Source organism: Budorcas taxicolor, chromosome 11, assembly GCF_023091745.1.
Source record: "Budorcas taxicolor isolate Tak-1 chromosome 11, Takin1.1, whole genome shotgun sequence".
Classification (NCBI taxonomy): domain Eukaryota; kingdom Metazoa; phylum Chordata; class Mammalia; order Artiodactyla; family Bovidae; genus Budorcas; species Budorcas taxicolor.
Window position 1 is genome coordinate 158,654,469 of NC_068920.1, and position 26,494 is coordinate 158,680,962.

Genomic DNA, 26,494 nt, shown 5'->3' on the forward strand with positions numbered 1-26,494 from the left:
AGACTACTCAAGAGAGACCAGTGCAGTGGGGGTTTTGCAGTAGGGGAGACAGATTGGGCTCAACTCCAAATACAATAAAGTCAAGTGGAGATTTATAGCTCATGAACAGACTAGGGGTCAGTGGATGGAAAATGACTAAGCAGGAACACTGACGCTAGTGAGATTCTTGCTGAAGGCAGGCCCAGGTGATAAGATATTCAGGATGGAGGATGAAGAATTTGATCATTTGTGGAGGGTGATCAGAAATCCAGGGTTAGAGATTTTGCTAAATTGGCCCCGCAGAATTCTTGCTAAAACTTCACTCTACAAGACAGAAACTTCAGGTTGAACCTACTTGAGTAGAGGGCTTAGAGGAACCTGACTTCGGTCAGGTCAAGGAGAAACACCTTATCAGCACTAATTCTGTGGCAGGCAGTGTTCTAGGTGCCAGGGACCCAGCAGTAAACAAAACAAGGCCCCTCCCTTCTTGGACAAACAGATATATAACCATGTCAGATCCTGGGAAGAAAAACAACAGGGTAAAGGAGAAGAGAGAGACAGTAAGTGTTACTTATTCCTGATCTTGTCTCCGCCCAGTCTGTACGTTTCATCTGTTTATCTAGCTTTCCACTTGGCTATTGCAGTTTGTCTAATAGCAATGGCCGAAATTTCCTAAGCCCTTTCCAGGCTGAACACTGAGCACTTTAAAGTGAATAATCACAAGAGATCCTCATAATAACTCAGAAAGTATCCTCTTCCTTATTAAAGGCTCCAAAATCACTGCAGATGGTGACTGCAGCCATGAAATTAAAAGACGCTTACTCCTTGGAAGAAAAGTTATGACCAACCTAGACAGCATGTTGAAAAGCAGAGACATTACTTTGCCAACAAAGGTCCGTCTAGTCAAGGCTATGGTTTTTCCAGTGGTCATGTATGGATGTGAGAGTTGGACTGTGAAGAAGGCTGAGCGCCAAAGAATTGATGCTTTTGAAGTGTGGTGTTGGAGAAGACTCTTGAGAGTCCCTTGGACTGCAAGGAGATCCAACCAGTCCATTCTGAAGATCAGCCCTGGGATTTCTTTGGAAGGAATGATGCTAAAGCTGAAACTCCAGTACTTTGGCCACCTCATGCGAAGAGCTGACTCATTGGAAAAAGACTCTGATGTTGGGAAAGATTGAGGGCAGGAGGAGAAGGGGATGACAGAGGATGAGATGGCTGGATGGCATCACGGACTCGCTGGACGTGAGTCTGAGTGAACTCCGGGCGTTGGTGATGGACAGGGAGGCCTGGCGTGCTGCGATTTATGGGGTCGCAAAGAGTCGGACACGACTGAGCGACTGAACTGAACTGAACTGCAGGTTTAGAGAAGTTATGATTTGCCCGAGGACACAGGGGAGTAAGCAGTGGATTTGGCCCCAGATGCAGGCAGTTCAGTGGTGGAGCCTGCTCTCCTTTGCTCTGGCTACCACTTCCTTGGCTCATCAGCTGCCGCTCTCCTCTCTCTCTGCCACCGTTAGTCAGAGATGCCAGGTTTGCTCTTGCCTCTGGATCACAGTCCAAGCTGTTCCTGAACATTCCTCCCTCTTCTCTCTGCCCAGCTAATTCCTAGTCATCCTTAGGTTTCTATTTGGACGTCACTATCTTTCTGGAGTCTCTCACTTTCCCATGGGAGCACAGGAGTCTGTCCCTGGGGAAACTCAGAAATACGAGGCAGCCTGGATTCCCAAGTTTCCATCATTGGAACAATACCACAGAAGATTGTAATTATCCTAACTATATGTATCTCGTCTACCACTATCGAGTCCAGCCAAAGGGCTGTCACACAGAAGTATTCGTTGTTGAATGAAGGCAAGAATGTAACCTTACTGATAATTACATTTTAAAAACTTAGACGTGTCCGGTTCTCTGGTTATGAAAGAACTGCCACAGTTTCCTTACTATCAGCACCAAAGCCCTGTTACTCAGGCAAAGCAGGAATTCCGTTCCCATTTTAGAGAGGAGTAAACTAAAGCTGAAACTCCAATACTTTGGCCACCTCAGGCGAAGAGTTGATTCATTGGAAAAGACCCTGATGCTGGGAGGGATTGGGGGCAGGAGGAGAAGGGGACGACAGAGGATGAGATGGCTGGATGGCATCACCGACTCGATGGACATGAGTTTGAGTAAACTCCGGGAGTTGGTGATGGACAGGGAGGCCTGGGGGGGCTGCGATTCATGGGGTCGCAAAGACACGACTGAGCGACTGAACTGAACTGAAACTGAGTCATTCTTATATTGTTGCCTGGAAAACTCCATGGATGGAGGAGGTTGCGAGCTACAGTCCATGGGGTCGCAAAGAACCGGACACGACTGAGCGACTAACGCCCTGAAACTAAACCCCAGAGAGCTGATGTGACAGAGTGAAGTGAAGTCGCTCAGTCGTGTCCGACTCTGTGCGACCCCATGGACGGTAACCTACCAGGCTCCGCGGTCCATGGGAGTGACAGAACTTGATTCCAACTCAGATCGGCATGATACCAAACCCAGTGCTCAGCGCAAAGCACAGCTGGGCGCTCAGAACCGAAACAACTCTCAGAGAGACGATTTCGGTCTGGTAAGGGAGGGGTGGCACTTTAGCGAACGGCTCCCAAAAAAGGAGAGTGGCAAGTGCTCAGAAGGATGCTGTAGGAAGTTTCTGAGGCAGTTGCATTGGAAAGAGGGCGCTCGAAGGGCGGGAAGGACTTGTCTGGGTGGGGACCGTGGCGGCAGAGGAACTAAATATAAAGGGCTCAGACCGCCGCCAGTTCTTTTTTTAAAGCCCCTTCGAAGCTTGATTGTTCCCCCTTATCCCTTTAAGGGCGGCCCCGCCTCCACTTAGCCACCCGGGTCAATCTAATCCCGATGGCCAATCACAGGAGAGAAAAAAAATTACTTCCGCGCCTCAACCGCACTTAGGGGGCGGAACAGAGGGAGAGGAGAGGTGGAGCTAATGTTGTCACGTGACCTGCCCAATTGCCCAGAGGCCGGGGCGGTGCAGAAGAGATCGGCGACGCTCATTGGCCAAAAGAAGGCTGGCCCAGCGTGAGACCACGCCCCTGGCGGCCCAGAGGTTGGTTGCGCGGGCGCCGGGGAAGGAGACGCTGCCCTTCCGCAGCGATGCGATCTTGGGTGAGTGGCGGCGGTCCGGGCTGAATTCGCGGGGTCGGCGGGCGGCGCGGTAGGGTTCGGGACTGAGGCTTGCAGCGGGCGGGAGCCGTGCCTACGCGGGGAACTGGTAGGCGTCGCAAGTGTCCCGGCTCAGCCAGACTAGAAGGGCCCGGGTTGGGAAAGAGCAGGTGCTCGAGCCGTGGGAGGCGCGAGAGGTGGAACAGAAGGTACCCGGTCCGTGGAAAGATGCCCGGGCCTGGAACACTGCAGAGACTGGAGCAGGGGCGCAGGTCCTGGACCCGAACAAGGCAAGTACTGGGATAGAAGGAGCCGGTGCGCGGACCGGGGGCGGCGGCGGCAATGGGGCACCTGGACAACCCTAGAGAATATTCCGGGGGTCGGGGCAAGAGAGAAGGGGCCTTGACCAGGGGATGCGGAAGGAATTGTCCGGGATGGACAGATTCTAAGGAAGGGGATATTGTTGAGGTCCAGCGTAAGGAGTGCCCAGTGCTGGTCGGATCCTGCCAGGGTGGAATGAACTAAGACTGGGCTGAGGGGTCGCTCAGAGGAGCACTTGGGCCGGGGACATTGCTGGGGTCAAGCTGGAATAAAGCGTGCTCAGGCTAGAGTCATTTACGGGGTGGTTCAGGGCAGGGAAGGAGGTGCCTGAGATTGAAAGCCTGGGCATCCACGCTGAGAGGTTGTATAAGTGCCGGCGTGGGGTTGGAATGGGAACGAGGAGGCTCCAGCCCAAGGTTACAAGGAAGGAGAGGTGACTTGCCCAGGTGGGGAAGGCATTAGGAGTATCCACGTGGTGGAGACATTGCTGTGGGCTTGTCATCATAGAGAGGAGGTGGAGGCTTCTCTCCTTCCGCCCTGGGTTGTGCCAGGGGGATGGATAGATGGAGTATGGTTGGGCTGGATCTGAATCCATCCCTAAAAGAAAAGCTGTCTTGGGACCAGTGTCCTTACCTGACACTCTTCCTCAGACGGGGCAGCAGAGGCTGCTCTTGACTTTCCTGCAGGTAAATGCTAGGCCTTGGGGTCCCCCAGAGCTGTGGTCATATCCCAGCTTTGCCATTTTACTCAGTGACCTCCGTCGGGTTATCTTCTGGGGCCACAGTTTCACCGTCACTGGGCACACACACACACACACACACACACACACACACACACACACCCTGGAGCTAACTGGTAAGATCATTCATCCTTCCCACTCACTGGGGATAAACTGTTTCTTGTGCTGGACCAGTGACTTTGGCAGCCATCCCAAGTAGACAGGGTCTGTCTGGCTGTTGTATCCTTCTGTTTGAAGTCCCAGGAGACCTTGAAGGCACACTCGGCCTTGGTGGTGCTGGGTCGGGGAGTTCTCTGCAGGATCTTGGGGACTGGCTTATATGTGTTCAAGCCACTTATTTGCTGGCCTTGGAATGGGGCTGTGAGTTATCTCAGAAGGCCCCAGGGGAAAATTGCCCTTCTGGTCTGTGGTTCTTCCAGGACTTCCACTTCCTGCTCCATGTCAGATTTGGCGAAAGGGTTGTGTTGAGCGTGGAGTCTAAAGTCCAAGAGATCTTGACCCACGTCCCGACTCCGTCTGGTACCAGCCATCTGGTACCAGTGACTTTGGACTCCTGACTTAGCCTGTCTGAGCCTCAGTTTCCTTGTTGGAAATTGGCAGAGGGAAATAGTTGGATGGCATCACCGACTCAATGGACATGAGTTTGAGTAAACTCCAGGAATTGGTGATGGACAGGGAGGCCTGGCATGCTGCAGTCCCTGGGGTCGCAAAGAGTCGGACATGACTGAGTGACTGAACTGAACTGAACTGATGGGAAATAGAGTCCATCTGCTTCGCAGATTTATAATGATTCAATGAGATGATGTATGTAAGGAATGCAGCACAAATACCCACGTAATGCACAGTAGCTATTATTATTTGAGGAAATACCAGGCTGTTTTCATAATACAGTCCACAGGAAGTACAACATTCTTGGTTTTGTGGGAGGTGGAAAAGATGTAATGATTTTCAGTCAGGAACTTGAGCCTTAGAGGCGTAAGATTTCTGCTTAGGCCACTGGCCATGGGTTTTAAAAGTTTGAGACAGTGTGGTTTAAAGCCTCAGGTTTGAGAGCGACCTCTCAATCCTCCAGGCTCTGGGTCTGCACTGGGGCCAGCGTGCCAGATACTGCCTCCTGCTCCCAAGGCTCAAGGTGGGCAGAGGGTCTGTGGGGTGCTTGGGTGTCTTCCTGCTAGCCAATGCAAAAGGCTGGGGCCTGGTTCCAGGCCTCACATTCCGCATGTGGGCTTTGCTCCCACCTCATTCCCCCCAGAGCACTCTTGTGTGTATTTCTCTTTCTCACATGTGCACGCCCTTGTGGCTGACTTGGTCGTCTGTCTCTCAGCTCTGTGCAGGGACCTTCTGGTCTGTGCGTCCCTGTTTCAGGGCGTGGATGGTACCCAGGACCCAGCCAGCAACCAGTTGAAGACGTTCTCCTTGGAAGCTTTCAGCCCCGAGGGCTCTCGCCTGGGCTGCTGATCCTGCCATGGCGTTCCGGCGGACCGAGGGCATGTCCATGATTCAGGCCCTGGCCATGACAGTGGCTGAGATCCCTGTGTTCCTTTACACGACGTTCGGGCAGGTCAAGATTGGGGCGGTTGTGGTCCCTCCCTTTACCCCACTGGTCCCTGAAACACTGAGCCACTCATCCCAGGGTCCTTCAGCATCCAGAAAGACTGGGCCCTTGTAATTGCTGTCCCAGGCCATCCTCTCTGAGCAGAGTAAGAAGAACTGGGTTAGGAGTCTGGGGTCCCAAGCCCATTCTCCACCCCAGGTCTCTGTGGACTTTTAACTTCAGTTTCTCTGCTATAAAAGGGGTCGATCAGGCCCTCCCTGCCAGCTTTAAAAGTCTGTGTCTGACCAGGCCTCTTGACACTCCCTAAAGCTCTGCCCTGTGGGGTGCAGCCTCACGAGGGGCTCCCCATCCAATAGGCAGAGTGAGGGGTGGGGCAGGGGTGGTACTGATGGACCACCTGCTGAAGTGAATGTCATTGTCCTTGAGGAGTTGAGAAGTGGGGTTGGCAGACCTGGGTTCGGTTTCTGCCTCTCTGTCACCTTAAGCCCGTGTCTTAAGCTGTGTGAGCCTCGGATACCTCACCTGGAAAATGACGGGCATTCGGACAGGTAACACAGGTGCAATCCCGACGTGGCGCCTGCAGAGGTGCTGTCACTGCAACTGGTGGAATCCTGACCGATGGTGTTGGGGACACCATCTCCTTGGCCTTGTCACTTTGCCCTCCCCAACCCCCCTCTTTTACATCTCTGTGATCCAGGTTTCAGAGGCCAGGTCCCCCCGCTAGGGGGTGGCTGCCTCTCCAACATGCCTGGTCAGGAAATATCCCCCGGGGGCCTGAAGCTTTCGCTGGGCTCCCCAGCGCAGCTCTCCCAGGGAGATGTAAGCGGCGGTCCCCCCTCTTCTCCTACAGTCTGCCTTCTCCCAGCTGCGGTTGACACCAGGCCTGCGGAAGGTCCTCTTTGCCACGGCCCTGGGGACTGTGGCCTTGGCCCTGGCTGCCCACCAGCTGAAGAGGCGACGGCGGAAGAAGAAGCAGGTCGGGCCCGAGATGGGAGGCGAGCACCTGGGCACGGTGCCCCTCCCCATCCTCATGGCCAGAAAGGTCCCGTCGGTGAAGAAAGGTAGGTGTGAGGTGGTAGGGAAGGGCGAACCTGAAGTCGAGTCTTAGCCAGGCTCCTGTTAGCTGAGATCTTGGGCCAGTGACATGCTGTCTCCAAGCTGAGTCCCCTCATCTGTGAAGGAGGTCATTGTAAGGATTTGCTGGGTCATGTGGCCGGATGCACATGTCATTGGAAGCGATGGTTCTTCTTATCTGAGGACCCTCTAGGAGTGTCGGGTGCAGAGTGGGCTGGTGGGGCGCATCTCGTCCTTGCAGCGAGGGAAGTCCCCTGCCTCAGAAGCAGGAAGGGCCCTGTGGTTCCTGAGCCATATGTCGTTTCACCATCTCCTGCTTTTTTACTTGGCACGTAGTAAGATTCACCTTTTTTAGCAAACAGTTCTATGAGTTTTGACAAACACTTATAGTCATCCAGTCCAACCACAGTCAAGAGCTGTTGCTCTGCAAACCCCCAGGGCCCTTGGTATTTAGCCTGGTCTGTTTTATGTTTGCTGGTGTGGCTCTAAAAGCCTCTTATGGTCCGGTTAATCTTGTAACCCAGCAACCCAGCGTTTGCCACATACAGGTTGCCTTCCAAGGCAAGGAGGCCTCATAGGCTCTCTTGTCTTGGGAAAAACCTATTTTCAGAAGCAAAATCTCCTTGCAAGACGAAGACTTTTCATCGTGAATTATCCTGGCAAAAGGAAAGTTTCATCTTTTCTTCTTGCTTGCCTACCTGTCTCTGGTTCCACCTTAGTTTGCATTCCCTATTTTTCTCACCTAAAAAGCTGGTGCCTCAAATCCTTTTTGGAAGGTGAATTCCAGATGAGTCAATCAACAACACAGGGAAAACTGAGTCAGAAGAGGGGCGGTGGCTGGCCCTCTTTCTCAAGCTTAACGCAGCAGATCCAGGCCCCACTCAGGGCCAGGCCCTGTGCCCAGTGCCCAGGATACAGAAGGGAGCAGGAGAGCAGGCCAGGGCCCGGCCCTCTGCTGCTAGGAGCATCCCCTGGGGGTGCTCTGCTGTCCGACACAGAAGGTCAGGACAGACTCCCAGATGACAAGGAAGGGAAGAGGGGTGCGGAGCCGTGAATGGCCCATGCAAAGAGGCTGGGTGGGAAGCCGGCGTGACCTCTGCCCTCCTGTTCCTCACAGGCTACTCCAGCCGCAGGGTCCAGAGCCCCAGTAGCAGGAGCAACGACACCCTGAGCGGCATCTCCTCCATTGAGCCCAGCAAGCACTCAGGCTCCTCCCACAGCCTGGCCTCGGTGAGGGTACCAGCGTGCCTGTCAATGGCCCTGGGGCTCCTGTCTCTGCCCTCAGGGGGCTTATGGGCTGGTAGGAAGATGGGAGAAGAGGTTCCCTCCATTTATTCTTTTGTTCACTCACTCATTGATCCGTGAAGGCTTTCTGAGATCACTAGTGACCAGTGTGTGCCGGGCATTGGTGAGGGGCAGGTGGACAAGTGTGGAAGAGAGGCTGTGTGACACTTCCCCATGGAAGTTCATTCATTCATTCATCAGACATTGAGCAACACTGGGTTTTTTGCCAGGGACTACCAAGCACTGAGGATACAGAGATAAATAAGACAAAGAGGAGTTTATTTTCTCTCGGGGAACAGCTTTTGGCTCATTCACTCATCTAGTTACTAATTTCATCCAGCGAGTACTGAGCCCCCACTCTGAGCAGGCCACGGCCCTGGGGACCCAGGTGCCAACAAGAGCTGGCTCTCATCACAGCCTGGCAGGCAGATGGCTGCTCGTGAGGGACAGAGGCGTGGGTGAGAGCCTGGTCCTGCTGGCCTGAGGGTAACAGGTGCTCCTTGAGTCCTCCCTGTCCTTTTCATGGTGGAGCCCTGAAACGGGGAGCAGTCCTGCTGCTCGGGAGCAGGGCTCGGGGCGGCTTCGGAGGGGGCAGCAGGTTCCTGAGCTAGGTGTCAGCCTCTGTGTTTTCCCTGCTTTGGCCATATCTATGACATGTCCTCAGGCTCTTGAAGTTGGTGGAAGTGCTGTGCTGAGTGCTCGGCCACTGTGGCAGGGGGCTGGTTTCAGGGATGGTATGGGAGAGGGTGTGTGGTCAGGCAAGGGGGCTGGTGGGGAGGCTCAGGGGTCCTGCTCGGGGTCTGGGAAGGCCTCACTCTTTATTCTGGAGTTCTTGCCCTGCTTGGCTCCCAGATGGTGGTAGTAAACTCATCCAGCCCCACGGCTGCATGCTCGGGACCACGGGAGACCCGAGGGATAGAGGAGTCTGTGACCACCGCCGATGGCAACGCTGAGAGCCTCTACATGCAAGGTGCGGGCCGGGAGGCCGGCCTCGGCTGCCAGGGTAGGGGAGCGGGGGAGCGGCCTCCTCCCAGGAGCCTGGGTTCTCCGGGTGCTGACTGCAACCCTCACCCCACCCCAGACCTCCCAGTTCTATGGTTTCTGGACCAAGGAGCATCTCCAGGAGCAAGTCTAGTCTGCATGGAGACCCACAAGCGGGACAGCCTAAAAAAAAGGGATCAGGACCAGTCTATGTGGTCCTGTCCTTTCCCGTCCTTCAGGGCCCTCCTGCTGCCTGGCTCTTCTGACCCCACTCTGGAACGGCAAGATGAGGGGCCTGGCTGCTCTCCCCACTGGGGACCTGACTCCTTTTCCCCGTCTCCCTCGCCCACGCTCAGGCATGGAGCTGTTCGAGGAGGCCCTGCAGAAATGGGAGCAGGCGCTGAGTGTGGGGCAGAGGGCAGACAGCGGCAGCACCCCCACCCCAGGGGATGGCCTCCGGAACCCCGAGACAGCTTCAGAGGCACTGTCCGAGGTAGGTGGTCCTTCCTTGGGTCTTTTCCACCCCCCAACCTCAGAGACGCCTAGTAGCATGGCTGGCGGGGCGACTGCACTCGGGAGGCGTCTAGCAGCCCTGCCTTCTGCCAGCTGGTCACGGCCTCTTGGATGGGAGTTCTCCCCTTGACCAGAGTGTTGATGAGCCAAGTAAGAACACTCACGTCATGTGCATTTGCACACCCTGCCACTTGATAGGTACTCAATAAACCACGCCATGATTATAACCTGATCCTGACCGTATAGGAAACATACGTGTTCTTGACGGGCTGGAAGGAACTAGCCGTGTTCATAGGCGAGAGGGTCACACAGCTTTGTCTTATCTTTTCTTCATACATTCTTTGATCACAGTTTGATCAGATTTTCTATCGGGCTTCCCTGGTGGCTCAGTGGTAAAGAGCCCGCCTGCCAATGCAGGAGACACAGGTTTGATCCCTGGGTCGGAAAGATCCCATGGAGAAGGAAATGGCAACCCACTCCACTGTTCTTGCCTAGAGAATCCCATGGGCAGAGGAGCCTGGTGGGCTACAGTCCAGGGGGTCCTGAAAGGGTCAGACATGACTTAGCGACTAAGCAACAATGACAGCAGGTGTTCTCTAAGTGACTGTCTCAATATCAGAGAAGCGAAGGAAAGTTAGAACCCTAAAATAGTAAAAGTTTGTGAGGGTCTTCCCTGGGGGTCCAGTGGTTAAGCCTCTGCCCTTCATTGCAGGGGGCACAGGTTTGATCCCTGATCAGGGAACTCTGATCCCACAAGCCCACGCAGTGTGGCCGAAAAAATTGTGTGTGTGTGTGAAAAGCACAACAAATACATGTCTTCAGATGAATGTTCACGGAAGAAGCATTGTTTTGTAACAGTTAAAACACATGAAAAAGTGGAAACTAAATGCCCGCCAGGAGGAATCTGAAATACTAGCCAGCCTTTATTAAAGGCTAGAAAAAAGCTCTGTGGGCTGATAGGTTGTTCTACCCACTGTATTTTATTAAGTGGAAAAAAAAACCCAAGATACAGAATGTGCACGGTGACCCGTGCATACAGTTTTTTCTACTGAGATGTAGTTGATGGGTAATATCACGTAAGTTACAGGTGTATAAGAGTGACTCGTGACCCGTGTGTACATTTATTTTTTTTTACTATTCTCTATTTTTTAAATTGATGTGTAGTTGACTTAAAACGTTGTGCTAATTTCTGCTTGTGTGCACATTTTAAATAAAGGCATACATCCATGCCTGTGTATGCCTGCCGGTAGCTACTGCCTGTGTCTGTGCACTTTTATTTCTCTTTGAACAGATGCACAGGAAGACTGTTCACAGAGATCTTTCATGAGGGTCTGCAGGGAAAGGAGAAAGAGACTTTCCTTGGACTTTTCTGTACCTTTCTCTACTGTTCTGACTTATTTCAAGCACAAGCTTAAGGGTAGGGTTTGTACAGGTGTTAGCATGGTGGGTTGTTGCTGTTTTCGTCTTGATACCTTCCTGTATTTAATTTTTTAATTTATTTATGGCATGTGGGATCCTAGTTCCCAGACCAGGGGTTGAACCTGCGGCTCCCGCAGGGGAAGCTTGGAGTCCTAACCACCTACCCGACCGCCAGGAAGTCCCTGTACTTTTCTGTATTAAAGAACAAAACAAAACATGAGTGTCCGCCCTCTACTGGAGTGAGGTCAAAGTGGAGCCCACCCCTTTGGGGAGGGGTCCAGCCAGGATGTGGGAATAACTTCATGTGTTGGAGAAGAAGAAGGTTTAACTCAGGAAATTGGTTGCATGGCTGAGGGAGTCACCAGGAGACCCCGGGACTCAAGGGGGCTCACACCACAGAGGGGGCTGGCTAGTGGGGAGTGGAGTGCAGGGATGTGATGTGAGGCATGAAGAGGAGAGAGCTTCTCACCTAGCCCCATCCCGCCCCCCAGTTTCTCCTCGCTTCCTCCACCTGTGCCTTGGTGGGACGACAGGCAGTTGGCAGGGAAGCCTGGGGAACAGAGTTTGCAGTACAGGGTGAGAACCTGTCCGGGACAGCAGGTACCAAGTTGGAGGTGTGCGTGACCTCCACCCCAGCTGGGACTTTCACTCCGAGGCCCGTCACACAGGCCTGATGGCTGTAGTTGTGGGCTGTGGATGCCTGGGGTGTGGGTGACAAGGCTTCAGACCCTGTGGCACGACTGCATCAGGTCCCCTCTGCTCATGGGCGGGCAGTGGGTGCCTGCCAGTGAGTGAGGGCAGGAGAAGGGAGGCAGCTTTGTTTCCAAAATTGTCCTTGTTGTTAATACTGCTGCTGCTGCTAAGTTACTTCAGTCGTATCCGACTCTGTGCGACCCATAGACGGCAGCCCACCAGGCTCCCCTGTCCCTGGGATTCTCTAGGCAAGAACACTGGAGTGGGTTGCCGTTTCCTTCTCCAGTGCATGAAAGTGAAAAGTGAAAGTGAAGTCGCTCAGCTGTGTCTGACTCTTAGCCACCCCATGGACTGCAGTCTACCAGGCTCCTCCGTCCATGGATGTTCCAGGCAAGAGTACTGGAGTGGGTTGCCATTGCCTTCTCCGTGCTAATACTACGTCTGAAATTTATAGACCTTTTCTTGTCTTTCTCATTGTGAAAGCAATGAAATGTTCCCTAATAGCGTAGTGAAAAAAACACAGAAAGAAAAAAGAGGATAAAAAGGAGCCCAGTCTCTGACCAGACAGCTCCCAGCTATGAGCCACGGGCAGGTGCCCTCAGCCTCCCTGAGCACTGGTGCCCTCAGTGGACCAGCCCCAGATCCTGGCCCATAGCCGGTGCCCAGCAAGTCACCTCTGTCATCAGTGTTACTGACGCCTGTTATCTTCCATCCAGACATAACTACTTGGTATCCTTCCAAGCATTTCACTACGCTACAATGTCTTTTAAATGACTTGAAATAGAGTTCACATGCCATACAGTTCACCGAATTCGATCGTACAGTGGCTTTCATGTATGTTTCCCCCATTATCTGAAAATAGAGCCTTCCTAGGAAACCTTTCTTAAGCCAAAATGATGTCAAGCAAAGAAGTGATGAGTCCCCTTTAGACACATCTTCCTAAGAGATGTGCAGAATTGATTGAGATAAAGCACAGGTGCTTACAGGAACTTCCCTGGTGGTCCAGTGGCTAAGACTCTGCTCTCCCAATGCAGGGGGCCTGGGTTGGATCCTTGGTCAGGGAACTAGATCCCGTATGCTGCAGCTGAGAGTTAACATGCTGCGACTGAAAGATCCTGTGTGCCACAGCTAAGACCCAGTGTAGCCCAATATTTATATGTATCGGGCTTCCCTGGTGGCTCAGCTGGTAAAGACTCCGCCTGCATTGCAGGAGACCTGGGTTCAATCCCTGGGTTGGGAAGATCCCCTGAGAGGGAAAGGCTACCCACTCCAGTATTCTGGCCTGGAGAATTCTATGGACTGTGTAGTCCATGGGGTCGCAAAGAGTTGGACATGACCGAGTGACTTTTACTTTCACTTTATAGATATAGGACTTCCCCGGTGGCTCAGACGGTAAAGCGTCTGTCTACAATGTGGGAGACCCGGGTTCAATCCCTGGGTCGGGAAGATCCCCTGGAGAAGGAAATGGCAATCCACTCCAGTACTATTGCCTGGAAAATCCCATGGACAGAGGAGCCTGGTAGGCTACAGTCCATGGGGTTGCAAAGAGTCAGACACGACTGAGCGACTTCACTTTCATATGTTATTAAAAAGCGTCTTTACAGACACAGTTCAAAGTTACAGTGACTGAGTGTAGTTCTAAGGGAAGGAGCTTGGCGGCATGTGCTGAGTAAACGCTTGGGTATATACGCTTGGACTGGAATTGTTGGGTCACAATATAACTCTGTGTTTAGCATCTTAAGGAACTGCCAGTTTTCCAAAGCAGCTGTGTGTGACTGTGCTCAGTCGTGTCCAACTCTCTTCAACCCCATGGATTATAACCCACCAGGCTCCTCTGTCCTTGGGATTTCCCAGGCCAAAAAGCTGGAGTGGGTTGCCATTTCCTTCTCCAGGGGATCTTCCCGACCTGGGATGGAACCTGCATCTTTTGCGTCTCCTGCCTTGGCAGGTGGCTTCTTTACCACCGTGCCACCTGGGATTCCCAGGGCAGCTGTGTCGTGTTACATTCCCAGCAGCAGTGCATGAGAGTTCCAGTGTCTCCACACCCTCACCAACACTTGTTGTTATCTGACTCTGAGCCGGGTTTGATTTGTTTCCCTGATGCGAAGGATGTTGAGCTGCTTTTCCTGTGCTTATGGCCTTATGCATACCTTATCTGGAGTAATGTCTGTTCAGATGCTCCGCCTTATTTTGACTTGGGTTGCTTGTCCTTGTATTATTGCATTCTAAGTGTCCTTTTACACTTTCTGGATACAAGTCCCTTGTCAGATGTATGATTTGTTGATATTTTCTCTCGTTCTTTGGGTGGTTGTTTTTCACTCTCTCTTTTTTTTTTTTTAAACTTGGCGGCACCTCATTGCTTGCGGGATCTTAGTTCCCTCATGGGGTGGGGGTTGAACCCCGGCCCTGGCAGTGGAAAGCACCAACTCCTAACCACCAGACCCCCAGGAAACGTCCTGTGTTTTCACTTTCTTGCTGGTGTCCTCTGAAGCACAGAGGTTTTGAATGTGGATGTAGTCCAGTGTATCTGTGGTGTTCTTTGGTTGTCTGTGTCATATGTGAGAAACCATTCTCTAACCCACGGCAACTTCCCAGAGAGAGATCTATGCCAAAGCTACAAGGCACTGCTGGCCACGCTGAGCAGAGATACTGAGCAAGACAGCCAGAGGGTCTGGGGCCCCACGGGCTCTGCCAGGCTCCAGCGGGTGAGCCCGGCCCTGGAACCTCCTTGAGTTTTCCCGGTGAAATGGGGTCATGGTAACCCCTGGCTGAAGGAGGCCCTGAGGCTGACCAGCAAGGTGCCAGTCCACGCCTATCGCTCCGGGAAAGGCAGCAGTTTCCATGTTACTGGCCCCCTCTGAGTACTTCCAGCTCTTTGTCCCCAGTGGCCTGAGGCCCTAGTTGGCCCCGTCGCCTCCCCAGGGTCTGGTTACATGCACTTGCAGATCTGGCAGCCTCTGTGGAAAACAGACTCAGGCCTGCCTGTGTCTGGCCTCTCGGCCCAGAAGCTCCTGGGGTCAAGCAAGCATTTCCTCCCACAACCCGGCCTGGAGGCCAGGGGCAGCGAGGAGCCACAGGCTGCAGTGCCACGGGTGTGAAGCCCCCAGGTGCAGACAGGTCACAGCAGCAGTGGGGCAGAAGCCAGCTTTTTCGGGGCTCCTGGCTGCTCTCTGGTTATAATAGCCAGCACTGACTGGCCTTCGCCATGGGCCCATCTTTCGGGGAACACGTATATGCCTTATGCATGTTTTCCCTGACATCCAAAGAAGTAGGTTCTCTTACCTCAGTTGACAGATAGGGAAACCGAGGCTCAAGAGGGGGAGTTGTTTACTCAAGGTCACACAGCTCAGAACTGACGGTGTTGAGGTCTGGACCAGGTCTGATCGGGTCTAGAGCGGTGCTGTTCAATCGGAAGCCATGTATCTCATTTAAAATTTCCCAGAGGCCACGTTAAAAAGCAAAAGGAATGAACCAAACGATGTTTAATAATACATTTTCTATAATCTAGTATACCCCAAATATTATCATCTCAACCCATAATCAAGGTGAAAAATCACAGAGGTATTTAACATTCTTGTATTCTTTGGGGATTTTTGGGGGTGGGATATGAAGTGTCTGAAATCGGTGTACATTTTCATTGGTTACCCATGTCAGCAGGACTGGCCGTGTCTGGCCAGTGGCTCCTGCATAGGGCTGCCAAGTCCAGACCTGCACTCGCTGCTGGGCCTCAGAAATGCCCCCCTCCCCGCCTCCGCTGCTTTCCCTAGGGGCTGGGGCCCCGTCACGGTGCAGGAAGGGGCCACTGGTGTGGGGGAGCTTCGAGGGCCCGGGTTGACCTTTCTTGTTTTACCCGCAGCCGGAGTCCCAGCGGAAGGAGTTTGCGGAGAAGCTGGAGTCGCTGTTGCACCGGGCCTACCACCTGCAAGAGGAGTTCGGGTCCACCTTCCCGGCCGACAGCATGCTGCTGGACCTGGGTGAGCAGGGCTCGGGTGCAGGATCCCTGGGGCCCAGGACCTCCACCCATCAGGGGCCCACTGCAGGGATGGGGAGACCGGGGCCACACAGGCGGGAAGGGAGCTGGGACGAGGCCCCGGGAGTCCCTGGCCGGTGTGCTTTGCCCCCGTCCCCTTGGGAACAGGCCTTGGCACTGCTGTGTCCACATCTCCCCCCGGCCTCCCCCACGGCCGTCCCAGGCCTTTGGTTCGAGCCCTCTCCTGGGCTGCTGGGTGGGCAGAGGGGTGGCTCCCATGGAGATGAGCCCACAGTAGGTCACATGGTGGAGAGCACATGTGCCTGCGCCATTGAGGTCAGGAGGTGTGACATCGCCGAGGGAGTGAAGTTACTCAGCCGGGCAGCCATAGCGTTCTAGTGCCTGCTGTGTGCCAGACCCTGTGCGGTGACTGTGCCCTGCCGTGGCCCTGCCCTGGGTGCCATCAGCCTCTAGGGGGCTTACAGGACTCCTGAGTGTCGGGGTCTCCGGCTCTACCAGGGGCGACACGGGCCCAACAAGGGCTGGCGAGGGTGACACATTCTCCATTGCCCGTCCCCGTCAGAGCAGCAGTCTTGCTTCCTCTGGCCCCCTCTCATGGCAGAAAAGGCTGGTGGGGCCCCAAGGCTGTAGCCTCTGCTTATTTGTTCAACAAATCGTTCCTAAGCCCCCTTGAGGGTCCAGACCCCTTTGCCCTGGAGCAGGTGGGAACGGCAGTGCAGAGTGAGCGGCCCTTTGGTATTGGAGGCTAAGTGTCAGCTTGGCAGGGGGAGGTGACTTGTTCGGGGCCATATATATAGCACAGCCTGAGCTCAGAGCTCAGGGCCCACAGGCCTCAGGGTCCAGCGGTGTGGCTGCGGCAGGTCCCCTGGCGTATACTGAGAAAGCTAGAAGCTCAGCATCATCTTCCTGGGATCGGGTGTTGGGAGACTTGGTGTCCATGTACCTCCCAGCCCGGGGAGCTCAGGATCTCGGCTCAGCCCCCCTCTTCCTGCCCTGCCCAGAGCGGACCCTCATGCTGCCCCTGACAGAGGGCTCGCTGCGTCTGCGGGCGGACGATGAGGACAGCCTGACCTCGGAAGATTCCTTCTTCTCTGCCACCGAGGTGATGTGGGTTGGGGGATGGCTTCGGGGAGGGGTTGAAGGCCAGGGGGCCCCCTGTCGGCTCTGCTGGGGGCCGGCGGTGGGTCGTGGGAAAGTGAAGGCATTTCCTCTGGCGGGAGCAGAATCTGGCAGCACCAAGTGTTCCTCCCCAGGGACTCTTCAGCTGGGACAGGGAAGCCTGGGACAGCAGGAGCTGTAGTTCCGTGAGTGAGGGCAGGGGTCCCCGACCCCGGTGGCTGCAGCCCCCCCAGCCTCTCCCTTCTCCAGGCCTCGTGCTCACGGCTGGGCGTTAGTTTCCTGCCATTGCCGCGTGTGCCAGGCGGCTGTCCTTGCCTGGGGTGGGAGGACATGGGCCTGTGTCCAAGAGATGGTCCCTCTGGGAAAGGTCCCCATGGGAAAGGAGGAGAAGGGGACAACAGAGGATGAGATGGGTGGATGGCATCACTGACTCGATGGACGTGAGTTGGAGGGAACTCTGGGAGTTGGAGATGGACAGGGAGGCCTGGTGTGCTGCGATTCATGGGGTCGCAGAGAGTCGGACACGACTGCGCAGCTGCACTGAGCTGGTGGGAAAGGCACCTGGTGGTGGGGATGCTGAGCAGGAGGGGACTCCAAGCCGGCCTCTGCCCTTGGCCAGGGTTCCCGCTGACATCCCCTCAGAGAGCTTGGACCCTAGGGCATCCCGTGTCGGAAGTTCCCTGGGCAGGCACCCTCCCCCACACTCATGCCACTGACACAGGCTTCCACGTGCATCCTCCCCCCAGCTTTTTGAGTCCCTGCAGGTCGGAAATTACCCGATCCCACTCTCCAGGCCTGCCGCCGCCTACGAGGAGGCCCTGCAGCTGGTGAAGGAGGGCAAAGTGCCCTGCCGGACCCTCAGGTGAGCACAGGAGGAAGGAGGCAGGTGGGGGACAGGGGGTGCTGTTCTCCTAGAGGAGGCTGGGGAATCCAGCAGTGAGTGCTTGGTGAGGGCCCAGCTGAGCCAGGCTGAGGGCTGGCCAGGGCTCCTGCCCCAGTCTTGGAAGGCCCTCGGATGGCCCTGGTACAAGACAGGCGGGTGTGGAGTTAGTGATCACGATAACTAATTAATACAAATAACTAAAATAAGTCATTCATACCTGTTCCAAGTTCTCTGATGTGTCATCACGGAAGCATGGTGGGCACTGCCCCGTGTGTCCCTGTGTTCTCCATGGCTCATGGGAGCTTTTGTTGCGGAGCACGGGCTTCAGTAGTTGTGGCACGCAGGCTTAGTTGTCCTGCAGCACCTGGGATCTTAGTTCCCCGACCAGGGATCGAACCTGCATCTCCTGCACTAGAAGGCAGATTCTTAACCAGTGGACCACCAGGGAAGTGCCGTCTAAGCCCTGTGTTCTGACAGACTCCCTTAAGGAGCGGTCCAGAAGCCAGGCTTGGGGGACAGACGGACCTGGGCTCTTTCCAGGCTTGCCACTTCTTAGCATGTGGCCTGGACAAGTCTCCTGACCCCTCTTAGCCTCAGTCTCTGTGGTATATCTGAAGGCTCTTATCCATCTTAAGCTCATTGTTCTGCATGATGGTCATGACTCCTAGATTTATATGTCTGTGTTGAAAGTTCACTGGAAATGGCCAGAAGACCTGAGTTGAAGGCCTGAGGATTTGGATAAAGGGCTCAGACCAGGATGCCTCTGGCTGCCCCAGAAAGCCCTGCCCTGGCCTTGGGGGAAATTGGGCCATTTTGGTCCTTTGCTAGTTGGAGCCTAAAGGAGGCCGAGGTCAGCCTGACCCCCAGTGACCACACCGTCCAGTGGCGCCGAGTGCCGTTGAGGCAGCCCATCCTCAGAGAGCATCCTACCAGCTTCTTCCTCTGGTTCTGGGGAAACTGAGGCCCAGAGGGTACCTGCCCCCTGCCTGAGGTTACACTGCCAGGCCAAGGCAAGGCCACCCGGGGCTCCACCCTGACCCCACGAGGGTGTCGCTGGCAGGGTCCCAGGTGGTGCGACTCTCTGTGCTTCCCCTCAGGACAGAATTGCTGGGCTGCTACAGCGACCAGGACTTTCTAGCCAAGCTGCATTGCGTGCGGCAGGCCTTCGAGGTGGGTGTGGTCCGTGGGAGGCTGGGGCTGGGGTCAGGCTCCTCTGAGCAGGTGGACCATCTGCCCAGCCCATGGTACTGCCCTCTCTGTGGCTTTGGGGGACCGCCAGCCGGGCAGCTCACCCCCTTCCTCCTCACTCCTTAGGGCCTCCTGGAAGACAAGAGTCACCAGCTTTTCTTCGGGGAGGTTGGCCGGCAGATGGTGGCAGGCCTGATGACCAAGGCTGAGAAGGTAGTGGGGGGATAGGGCTCTCTTTTGAGCTTTTATTCCCCCACCCCTTATTTTATTTTATCTTTGTAATTTTTATTTAGTCCTGTTCGGGGGGGGGGGGGGAAACTCAATCTAAAATCAAGCTGATAAGCTCTGACTTCATTCTGCAAGCCATGGGAGAGCAGGGAAAGTTTTTCTTTTCCCCATGCTAATTTTGAAAAATATGGGTATTGCTTTTTTTAAAAAATGTATTTATTTGACGGCACTGAGTCTTAGTAGTGGCACATGGGATCCTTAGTTACCTGACCAGGAATCGAAGCTGCACCCCCTGCATTGGAAGCGCAGAGTCTTAGCCACTGGACCACCAGGGAAGTCCCACTTGGCTTAATTTTGATTAAGAAATGCTGCCGAGCTCCTAAGCGCCAGGGCCTGTGCCCAGCTCTGAACTGAGAAGTAACTGACAGCGCTGCCATGTTTTTCCAGGCAGCAAAGATGGGCTGGCCTCCATTTGGGAAGACACTGGCTGCTGCGCACACCCAGTGTGAAATTGTGTAATCAGCCTGCCTCCTTACTGTGCCTGTGGCCACACGTGAAGTCTCTCAAAGCTTCCGTCCCCTTGTGTGTAAATGGGTGTGTCCTGGGGACATCACTGGCTGAGGTCAGTGACCATAGAAAGTGTCAGCGAGGGCCAGCCCTCATCTTCATCTTCATAGTCAACTTTTACATGCAAGGAAACTGAGGATTGGGAAAGTGAAGCCACAGCCTGTACACATTCTAGCAGATCTTTAAAACTTAATGGAAATTGGGCCTCTCCGGGGGTCTGGTGGTTAAGAATCTGCCTGCCTGTGCTGGGAACACAGGTTCGATACCTGGTCTGGGAAGATCCCCCCATGCCGTGGAGCAGCTAGGCCCATAAGCCATATCCATACTGAGCCAGCACTCAAGAACTTGGGAGCCACAGCTCCTGAAGCCCACGTGCCTAGCGCCCCCCACTTGCCTACAACCAGAGAAAGCCTGTTTGCAGCAACACAGACCCAGCACAGCCAAAAGTAAATACGTCTTAGAAAAAACAACTTCACAAACGTAGTTTAAAAAAAGATGATAAAAATGGGAGTTCCCTGGTTGCCTAGTGGTTAGAATTCCGGCCTTTCTTTCACTGATGTGGCCTGGGTTCAGTCCCCAGTCAGGAAATTAAGATCCCACAAGTCTTGAGGCATGGCAAAAAAAAAAAAAGTGTAGAAACGATTCACACCCATTGAAGACAAAACTAAGATGATGCAAAAAGAAGGGAAAAAATTGTCCCCAGCCCCACCCTGTTCAGATTTTGGTGAAAGTCCCTCCAATGACCCCTCTGCCTGCGGTTCTTATAAGTGCCATCACCCTGCCTATTCTGGGCTGTGTCAATTCTGTCCTGCCAGGCTCTTGGGCACATCCCTGATCTGAAGCCTCAGTATTCATATCTGTAAAGTGAGCACAATGTTGGCCAGTCCCTCACAGGGTTGTGTGAATTAAATTAGTTGATCCATATTAGGTCAGCCCTGGCACATGTTCACTTTCTAGGTCCGTAAATGACATCCGTGTCTGCAAACTGCGTCGTCAGCCCTCACTAGGTCTCCCAGTCCCAGAGAGTGAAGACTTCCTCCTGGGTGCTGACCGTCTGTGTGCCTGGCAGCAGCCGGAGTCCTATACACTTTTTACTGCCTGGTGGTGTCACATGAACGAGCTCACCGACTCCCTGAGAAAAGCTGCAGCTTCTCCTGTTTCATAGGGAGGCCGATGGTCATGAAGACTGGCCCCTTTGGCAGCGGGCCCGACCTCACACCCTCACGCATCCTCTCTAAAGTGAGCTCCTTCCATAGCCGGTGCGCATCTTCTGAAAGAGAGTCAGTTCCCGGTAATGAGCTGGTGTGAGACACTGCTGGGCGGCCTGGCGTTGCCTCTCTCCCGGACACACCCTGGGCCCTGCAGAGCCTCTCTCTCTCCGTGACCGCTGTTCAGGCATTGGCCTTGGCCTGGCCTTGGAGTGTCCCCCATCCACAGGCCAACCCGCCCCTGTGGATCAAATCCAACAGGGTCTTGGGGCCACAGCCAGAACAGGCTCTGCCTCTCCCCGTAGAGCCCCAAAGGCTTCCTGGAGAGTTACGAGGAGATGCTGAGCTACGCCCTACGGCCGGAGACCTGGGCCACCACGCGGCTGGAGCTGGAGGCCCGAGGGGTGAGTCGCTGTCGTGCTGAGCCTTGGTGTCCTGGGGCCCCCCCCAACCTGAGCTCCTCGAGCGGGGTGGAGGTGCCCCCTGGAGCTCAGCCTTGATTCCGAGGCCCTGAGATGGCTCCACTGCTGCTGGAAGCCCGCGTTCCCGCCCTGCCCCAGGCCCAGGCTGCCAGGAGGGTGGCCCCTGCACACCCCACCCGCTCTAGCCTCAGAGCAGGGCCTGGCCCCGCAGGTGGTATGCATGAGCTTCTTCGACATCGTGCTGGATTTTATCCTCATGGATGCCTTCGAGGACCTGGAGAACCCCCCGTCCTCGGTGCTCGCCGTCCTGAGGAACCGCTGGCTGTCAGACAGCTTCAAGGAGACGGTAGGTGGCCGCCCCCCACCCCCAGGCATGCGCACATATGACCCCATGTGTGTTGCCTGGACCCCACGCCCCTCTATTCCTGGCGTTGGGCCCCTGGGCTGGCCCCCTACTCATCACGGAGCAGTCACCCCCGCCCCGGGGCAGGCTGCTGGCCGCGGGGCACCCCAGCGCCTGCCCTGGAGAACTTTCCGGGGGAGCCCCCTTGCTCTTGTCTCACCCTCGTAGAGCGGCTGGGCGTGCATTTTCCTCCTGCCTTGTAGTCTCATTCGGGTAATTCTACTCATTCTCGGCTGCCATTAATTCTGTTCCATTCAAATGCATTCAGTCAAGTTAAAATATGCAAAAAATAAAGGAGGAACAGCAGGAAAGCCTTGAGCACAGGGCCCCTGGTGGGCAAGCCGTGCCGGGTGGCATGGGATGATCTGGAGAGGGGTGGGGCTGGGCATTGATAGGCAGCAACCGTGGATCGCCACAATGACTGAGCGAGGCAGGGATACTTGGTCAGGGCCATCTTACAGAGGAATCTGAGGCCCAGAAGAAGATTGCAGGCTTCTCACCCTGTAAGGCTTGGAGTCAAGATTCAGCTTTAGGTGCGCCTGACTCCTAATTGAGGGCAGACCTCAGACAGCTGTCCCCATCTCCCTGCTTAGGGTGGGTGAGCTAGGGCAAAGGCTTGGTCCCAGCTGGGGGTGAGTAGCAGCTGCAGGCCTGGCCTCTTGGTCTGACCCCACACCCCGGGGGGGGTGCCCTCTTTAATTTAGGCCCTGGCCACTGCCTGCTGGTCGGTCCTGAAAGCCAAGAGGAGGCTGCTGATGGTGAGTGAGCTTATGGTGAGGGGCCTCTTGAGAGCAGCCATGCGGGGGCTGGTGGGCCTTGGGTGTGGAGCCTGGCTCAGCTGACCCTCCCTTTGGTGTGTGCTAGACCCCGGTCAGGGGGTGGGACAGGGTAGGGTGGGCTGCAGCTTTTGGCCTTTGTCACAGCACTGGTCACCCGTCCTGCCTTGACCTCCCCCTTGACTGGGAGGGCCTCAAAGGCCCACAGAGAACTGCTTCATCTTCCCACCCAGGGCCCAGCACAGAGCAGGTGGTCGGGAGGTGATGAGGGGGAATCAGAAGCGAGGAGAGGGCCTCTTTGGAGGGAGGCAGGGCCCGCGCAGAGCAGCAGAGGTGCTGCTGGCGTCGGGGTCGGGGCAGGGCGCCCTGGAGCAGGCTGAGCCCCCCTCCCACCCCGAGGGCCGCGTTATCTGCGCTCCCAGGCGGCAACCAGCTGCCTGTCTGGGCTGCCATCCATTGTTGCCCCCCTGCCAGCCCAGCTCTGCCACCCAGCTGATACCAGCTGCCACCGCCACATGCCCTGGGCACTTCCTGTGCTGAGCCTACCCCAGGCCCCTCCTCCAGCAGCCCTCCCCACCACCCTGAGGTGGCCTCTATGCTGCGGAGGCGAAAACCAGGGCTCTGAAAACCCCAGTCACGGGGGCACTTCCCTGGCAGTCCAGTGATTAGAACTCGATGCTTTCAGTGCTGGGTCTGGGTTCCATCCTTGGTCAGGGAACTAAGATCCTGCAAGCCGTGTAGTGCCACTAAATTAAAAACAGAATTTTTTTAAATTACAAAAGAAAGCCCCAGTCACTCACCCAACATCACCCAGCAAGGACATGAATAAGCCAGACATGCCTCTGAAGCCCCAGCTCTTAATATGACCCCAGGGCCTGGCTGCCTCTCCCTGCCCGGGTCCCAGCCTTCAGCCTTGCTGTCCCTGGCCTGCCCCCCAAACAGGTGCCTGATGGCTTCATCTCCCATTTCTACTCCGTATCGGAGCACGTTAGCCCTGTCCTAGCCTTCGGCTTCCTTGGACCCAAGCCTCAGCTCTCTGAAGTCTGTGCTTTCTTTAAGGTAAACAGGGAGCTTGGCTTCTGCAGCTGCCTGCCTGGCCCTGCATCTGGAGAAGGGTCTGGGCAGGGTGCCTGCCCCTTCCACTGGGGACCTGGCCCCGGGTGGGTTCCACAGGAAGCCCCAGGAGGGCAGGAATGGGACAGAAGGGGCTGAGTTGGGGGGGGTCCCCCTGGGGTGGGGGGTCAGGGGAGTGGCTTTGGGTAGCCTGGAGAACCTCAACTTGTTGGGGGGGGCAGGGGCCCTGGCCCAGCCTTATCGCCAGCCACATCCCCCAGCACCAGATCGTGCAGTACCTGACCGACATGTTCGACCTGGACAACGTGCGGTACACGTCCGTGCCGGCGCTGGCCGAGGACATCCTCCAGCTGTCCCGGCGCCGCAGCGAGATCCTGCTCGGCTACCTGGGGGCACCGGCGGCCGGCAGCGTCGGCCTCAACGGTGTGCTGCCCCGGGAGAACGGGCTCCCAGAGGCGCTGCAGTAGTGGCTGCTGTGGGCCCGGGACGGTGGCTGCCTGGGCTGCCTTCACGTGGGGGACGCCGGCGAGAGGCCTCAGGGTTGGCGTGGGAGGCCCGGGTGTCTGGCCATCAGCAGTGGCATAGCGCAGGCCGTGGTGGCCAAGGGCACTTACTTGCCCCAACCTTGCCTCCATCATCTGGGAATCCCCAGGGCCCGGAGGTGGAGGGCAGACTTCCTTGGAGATGGAGGGGGCCCCGAGGGGTCCACCTGACCCACCCTCGGTTGTGGCTGGGGAAGCAGAGGCTGGACTAGTGGCCAGTGGGGCCAGAGAGGAAGAATCAGGCGGAGATGGGATGCCCGGGGTGTGGGTCCCCAATACCTCCCGCCTCCCAGGGGGGCTGCTGAATAGGGCTTGGAGGGTGGAGATGGAAGAGAGGGAGGCGGGGCTCTGTGGTGAAGAGGCCAGGGCTGGCCAGTGTCAGGTCCAGGCATTGGCCTGGCCAGTGCTCACAGCCTGCCGCCACCCGAAAGAACAGCTCCAGGGGTGAAGGCTGAGGCTGGGGGCACCTCGGTGGGCAGCGGGCCTGGGCCATCCCAAGGTGGGCCCGCTTGGGCTCACGTCTGGATGGGGATCGGGCCCTTGAGAAACCCAAGCACTCGAGCAGGATGCTATCCTCTGCCCTTCCCTGGCCCTCCAGAAGACTCGTTTCTCCTTCCACCTCTGCCACCACCAAAGACAGAGGAGGTGGGGCTGGTCGCCCCCCCCTCCCTCCCCTCTGTGAGCCTGGGAGTCTCTGGCTGGTGCTAGGCGCTGGGCTGGAGGCCCTGACTGGGGTCATTTCGTTCCCCAAGAGTGAGGGGCTGAGGAGCCATGGGGCAGGGGATGGTCAGAGGATGCAGGCGGCTGGACCAGCATCAGGACAGGAAACTCACCTGGCCCTCAGCCTTCAACTTGACGCACAAACCGAGTAGCAGTGTAGAGCCCACCGCCAAAGGCTGCGGGCATAGGTCCCCACATCACCGGATTTCTGTCCGCCCTGCAGACCTGCTTCCCTTGTGGTGTTTCCACCTGAGGAAACAGGTGTTTTATTTATTGCCTTAACACTTTATTTTGAGGTCCGCCCCTTTCCAGGCGCGGGTAGGGGGATGCCTCCAAGAGACACAGACTCCTGTTTTTCCACATTCTGGAGTTGGGACTGGCTCCTCAGTCCCGGGGGCGCCCTCCCTTGAATGGCAAAGGGGTCCCCAGGGTTGGGTGGGAGGCAGGGTGGGAGAGGACCCATCTTCTCTGAGCCCACTCCCGCCCCCACCCCCCCCAGACTGCAGGGACCACTGTGCACTAACTATGCTTCTGGCTCCAAGCCATGTGTCTGAGGTCTTAACTGCCTCCCCCTGGGTGGGAAGGTCGGGGAGGCCCCTCCATGCTAACGTTCGGTTCATTTGCACTTGCCCCGCCCGCGCTGTGAATGTGACCTTGGGCCTAGGCCCTGGCTGCTCTGATCTGCTCCCCAGTCACCCAGCAGTGGCATTTTCATGTTGTCTGTGTTTCCATGTCCACGCACTGCCTCTGGCACTTGATTTGTCGCAGCTTCCCACTTTTGTACGATAGGGCCTGTGCACAAGACTCGAGTCAAATAAATGATTTAAATGATTTCCTTCCAGTGTCGCTGCACACGTGTGGCCATTGCTTTCCGGGGGGCCTGCTCTTTGGGGTGTGGGTCCGGGGAGGCTCCAGGAGGGCAGAGGAGGCCTGGCACGGCCATTTGGCCCTCGGCAGGGAGGGGCCAGTGCAATGCCACGGCTGTGGGTGGGCAGCCTGGGTGTGAGTCCTGCTCTGGCAGCATCTAAATAAGATCACTGGGCGCCGAGCCTCGGAAGCCCCGTCTCTAAGGTACAGGCGTTGGACCCGGCAGGGACTGCAGACCCAGCCCCTCGGTCACTAAATCTGAAGTTCTCACGGGTAGCCGGACAATCGCTTGGCTCATTTCGAAAGTACAGTAGTCCCCTCTTTTTGGGCGGGGGACACATTCTAAGAGCTGCAGTGGATGTCTGAAACCATGGATAGTACTGAATCTTTCTATATACGTACCTATATTATATGTTATGTCATTAACTCAGTCACTCAGTCATGTCCAACTCTTTGCGACCCCATGGACTGTAGCCCACCACACTCCTCTATGGAATTTTTCCAGGCAAGAATACGTGGGTGGGTTGCCATGCCCTCCTCCAGGGGAATCTTCCCGACCCGGGGATCGAACTCACGTCTCTTGCGTCTCCTGCATTGGGAGGCAGATTCTTTACCACTGCACCACCTAGGAAGCCCATATACGCCTGTGGTGAAGTTTATGTAAATTAGGCACAGCAAGAGATGAACAACAGTAATAAAATGGAACAGTTAAAACAGCACACTAATCAAAATGTACATGTGGTCTGTCTCTCAAAATACACAGACTGCAGCCTCTTGCATCTCAACTAATCACTTACCACATAC

General features: G+C 55.7%; 1 protein-coding gene across 1 annotated transcript; it reads left to right on the top strand.

Annotated features, from left to right (window-relative positions):
- The first annotated feature begins 3,077 nt into the window (after positions 1 to 3,077).
- MIGA2 (mitoguardin 2) lies at positions 3,078 to 25,622 on the top strand. The gene is made up of 16 exons (XM_052647830.1): positions 3,078 to 3,126; positions 5,508 to 5,744; positions 6,589 to 6,799; positions 7,930 to 8,042; positions 8,949 to 9,066; positions 9,434 to 9,570; positions 15,559 to 15,676; positions 16,695 to 16,795; positions 17,559 to 17,674; positions 18,793 to 18,865; positions 19,010 to 19,096; positions 21,192 to 21,290; positions 21,520 to 21,654; positions 22,416 to 22,469; positions 23,430 to 23,546; positions 23,822 to 25,622. The coding sequence occupies exons 2-16, from the start codon at positions 5,649 to 5,651 to the stop codon at positions 24,026 to 24,028; spliced, it is 1,782 nt and encodes a 593-aa protein (XP_052503790.1). The 5' UTR covers positions 3,078 to 3,126; positions 5,508 to 5,648; the 3' UTR covers positions 24,029 to 25,622.
- The last annotated feature ends 872 nt before the right edge of the window (positions 25,623 to 26,494 follow it).

Coding starts and splice junctions, on each gene's coding strand:
- MIGA2 (XM_052647830.1), top strand. CDS start 5,649: ATGGCGTTCCGGCGGACCGAGGGCATGTCCATGATTCAGGCCCTGGCC. Junction 15,677..16,694: donor CAGCATGCTGCTGGACCTGG/GTGAGCAGGGCT, acceptor TGCCCTGCCCAG/AGCGGACCCTCATGCTGCCC. Junction 21,655..22,415: donor CAGACAGCTTCAAGGAGACG/GTAGGTGGCCGC, acceptor TCTTTAATTTAG/GCCCTGGCCACTGCCTGCTG.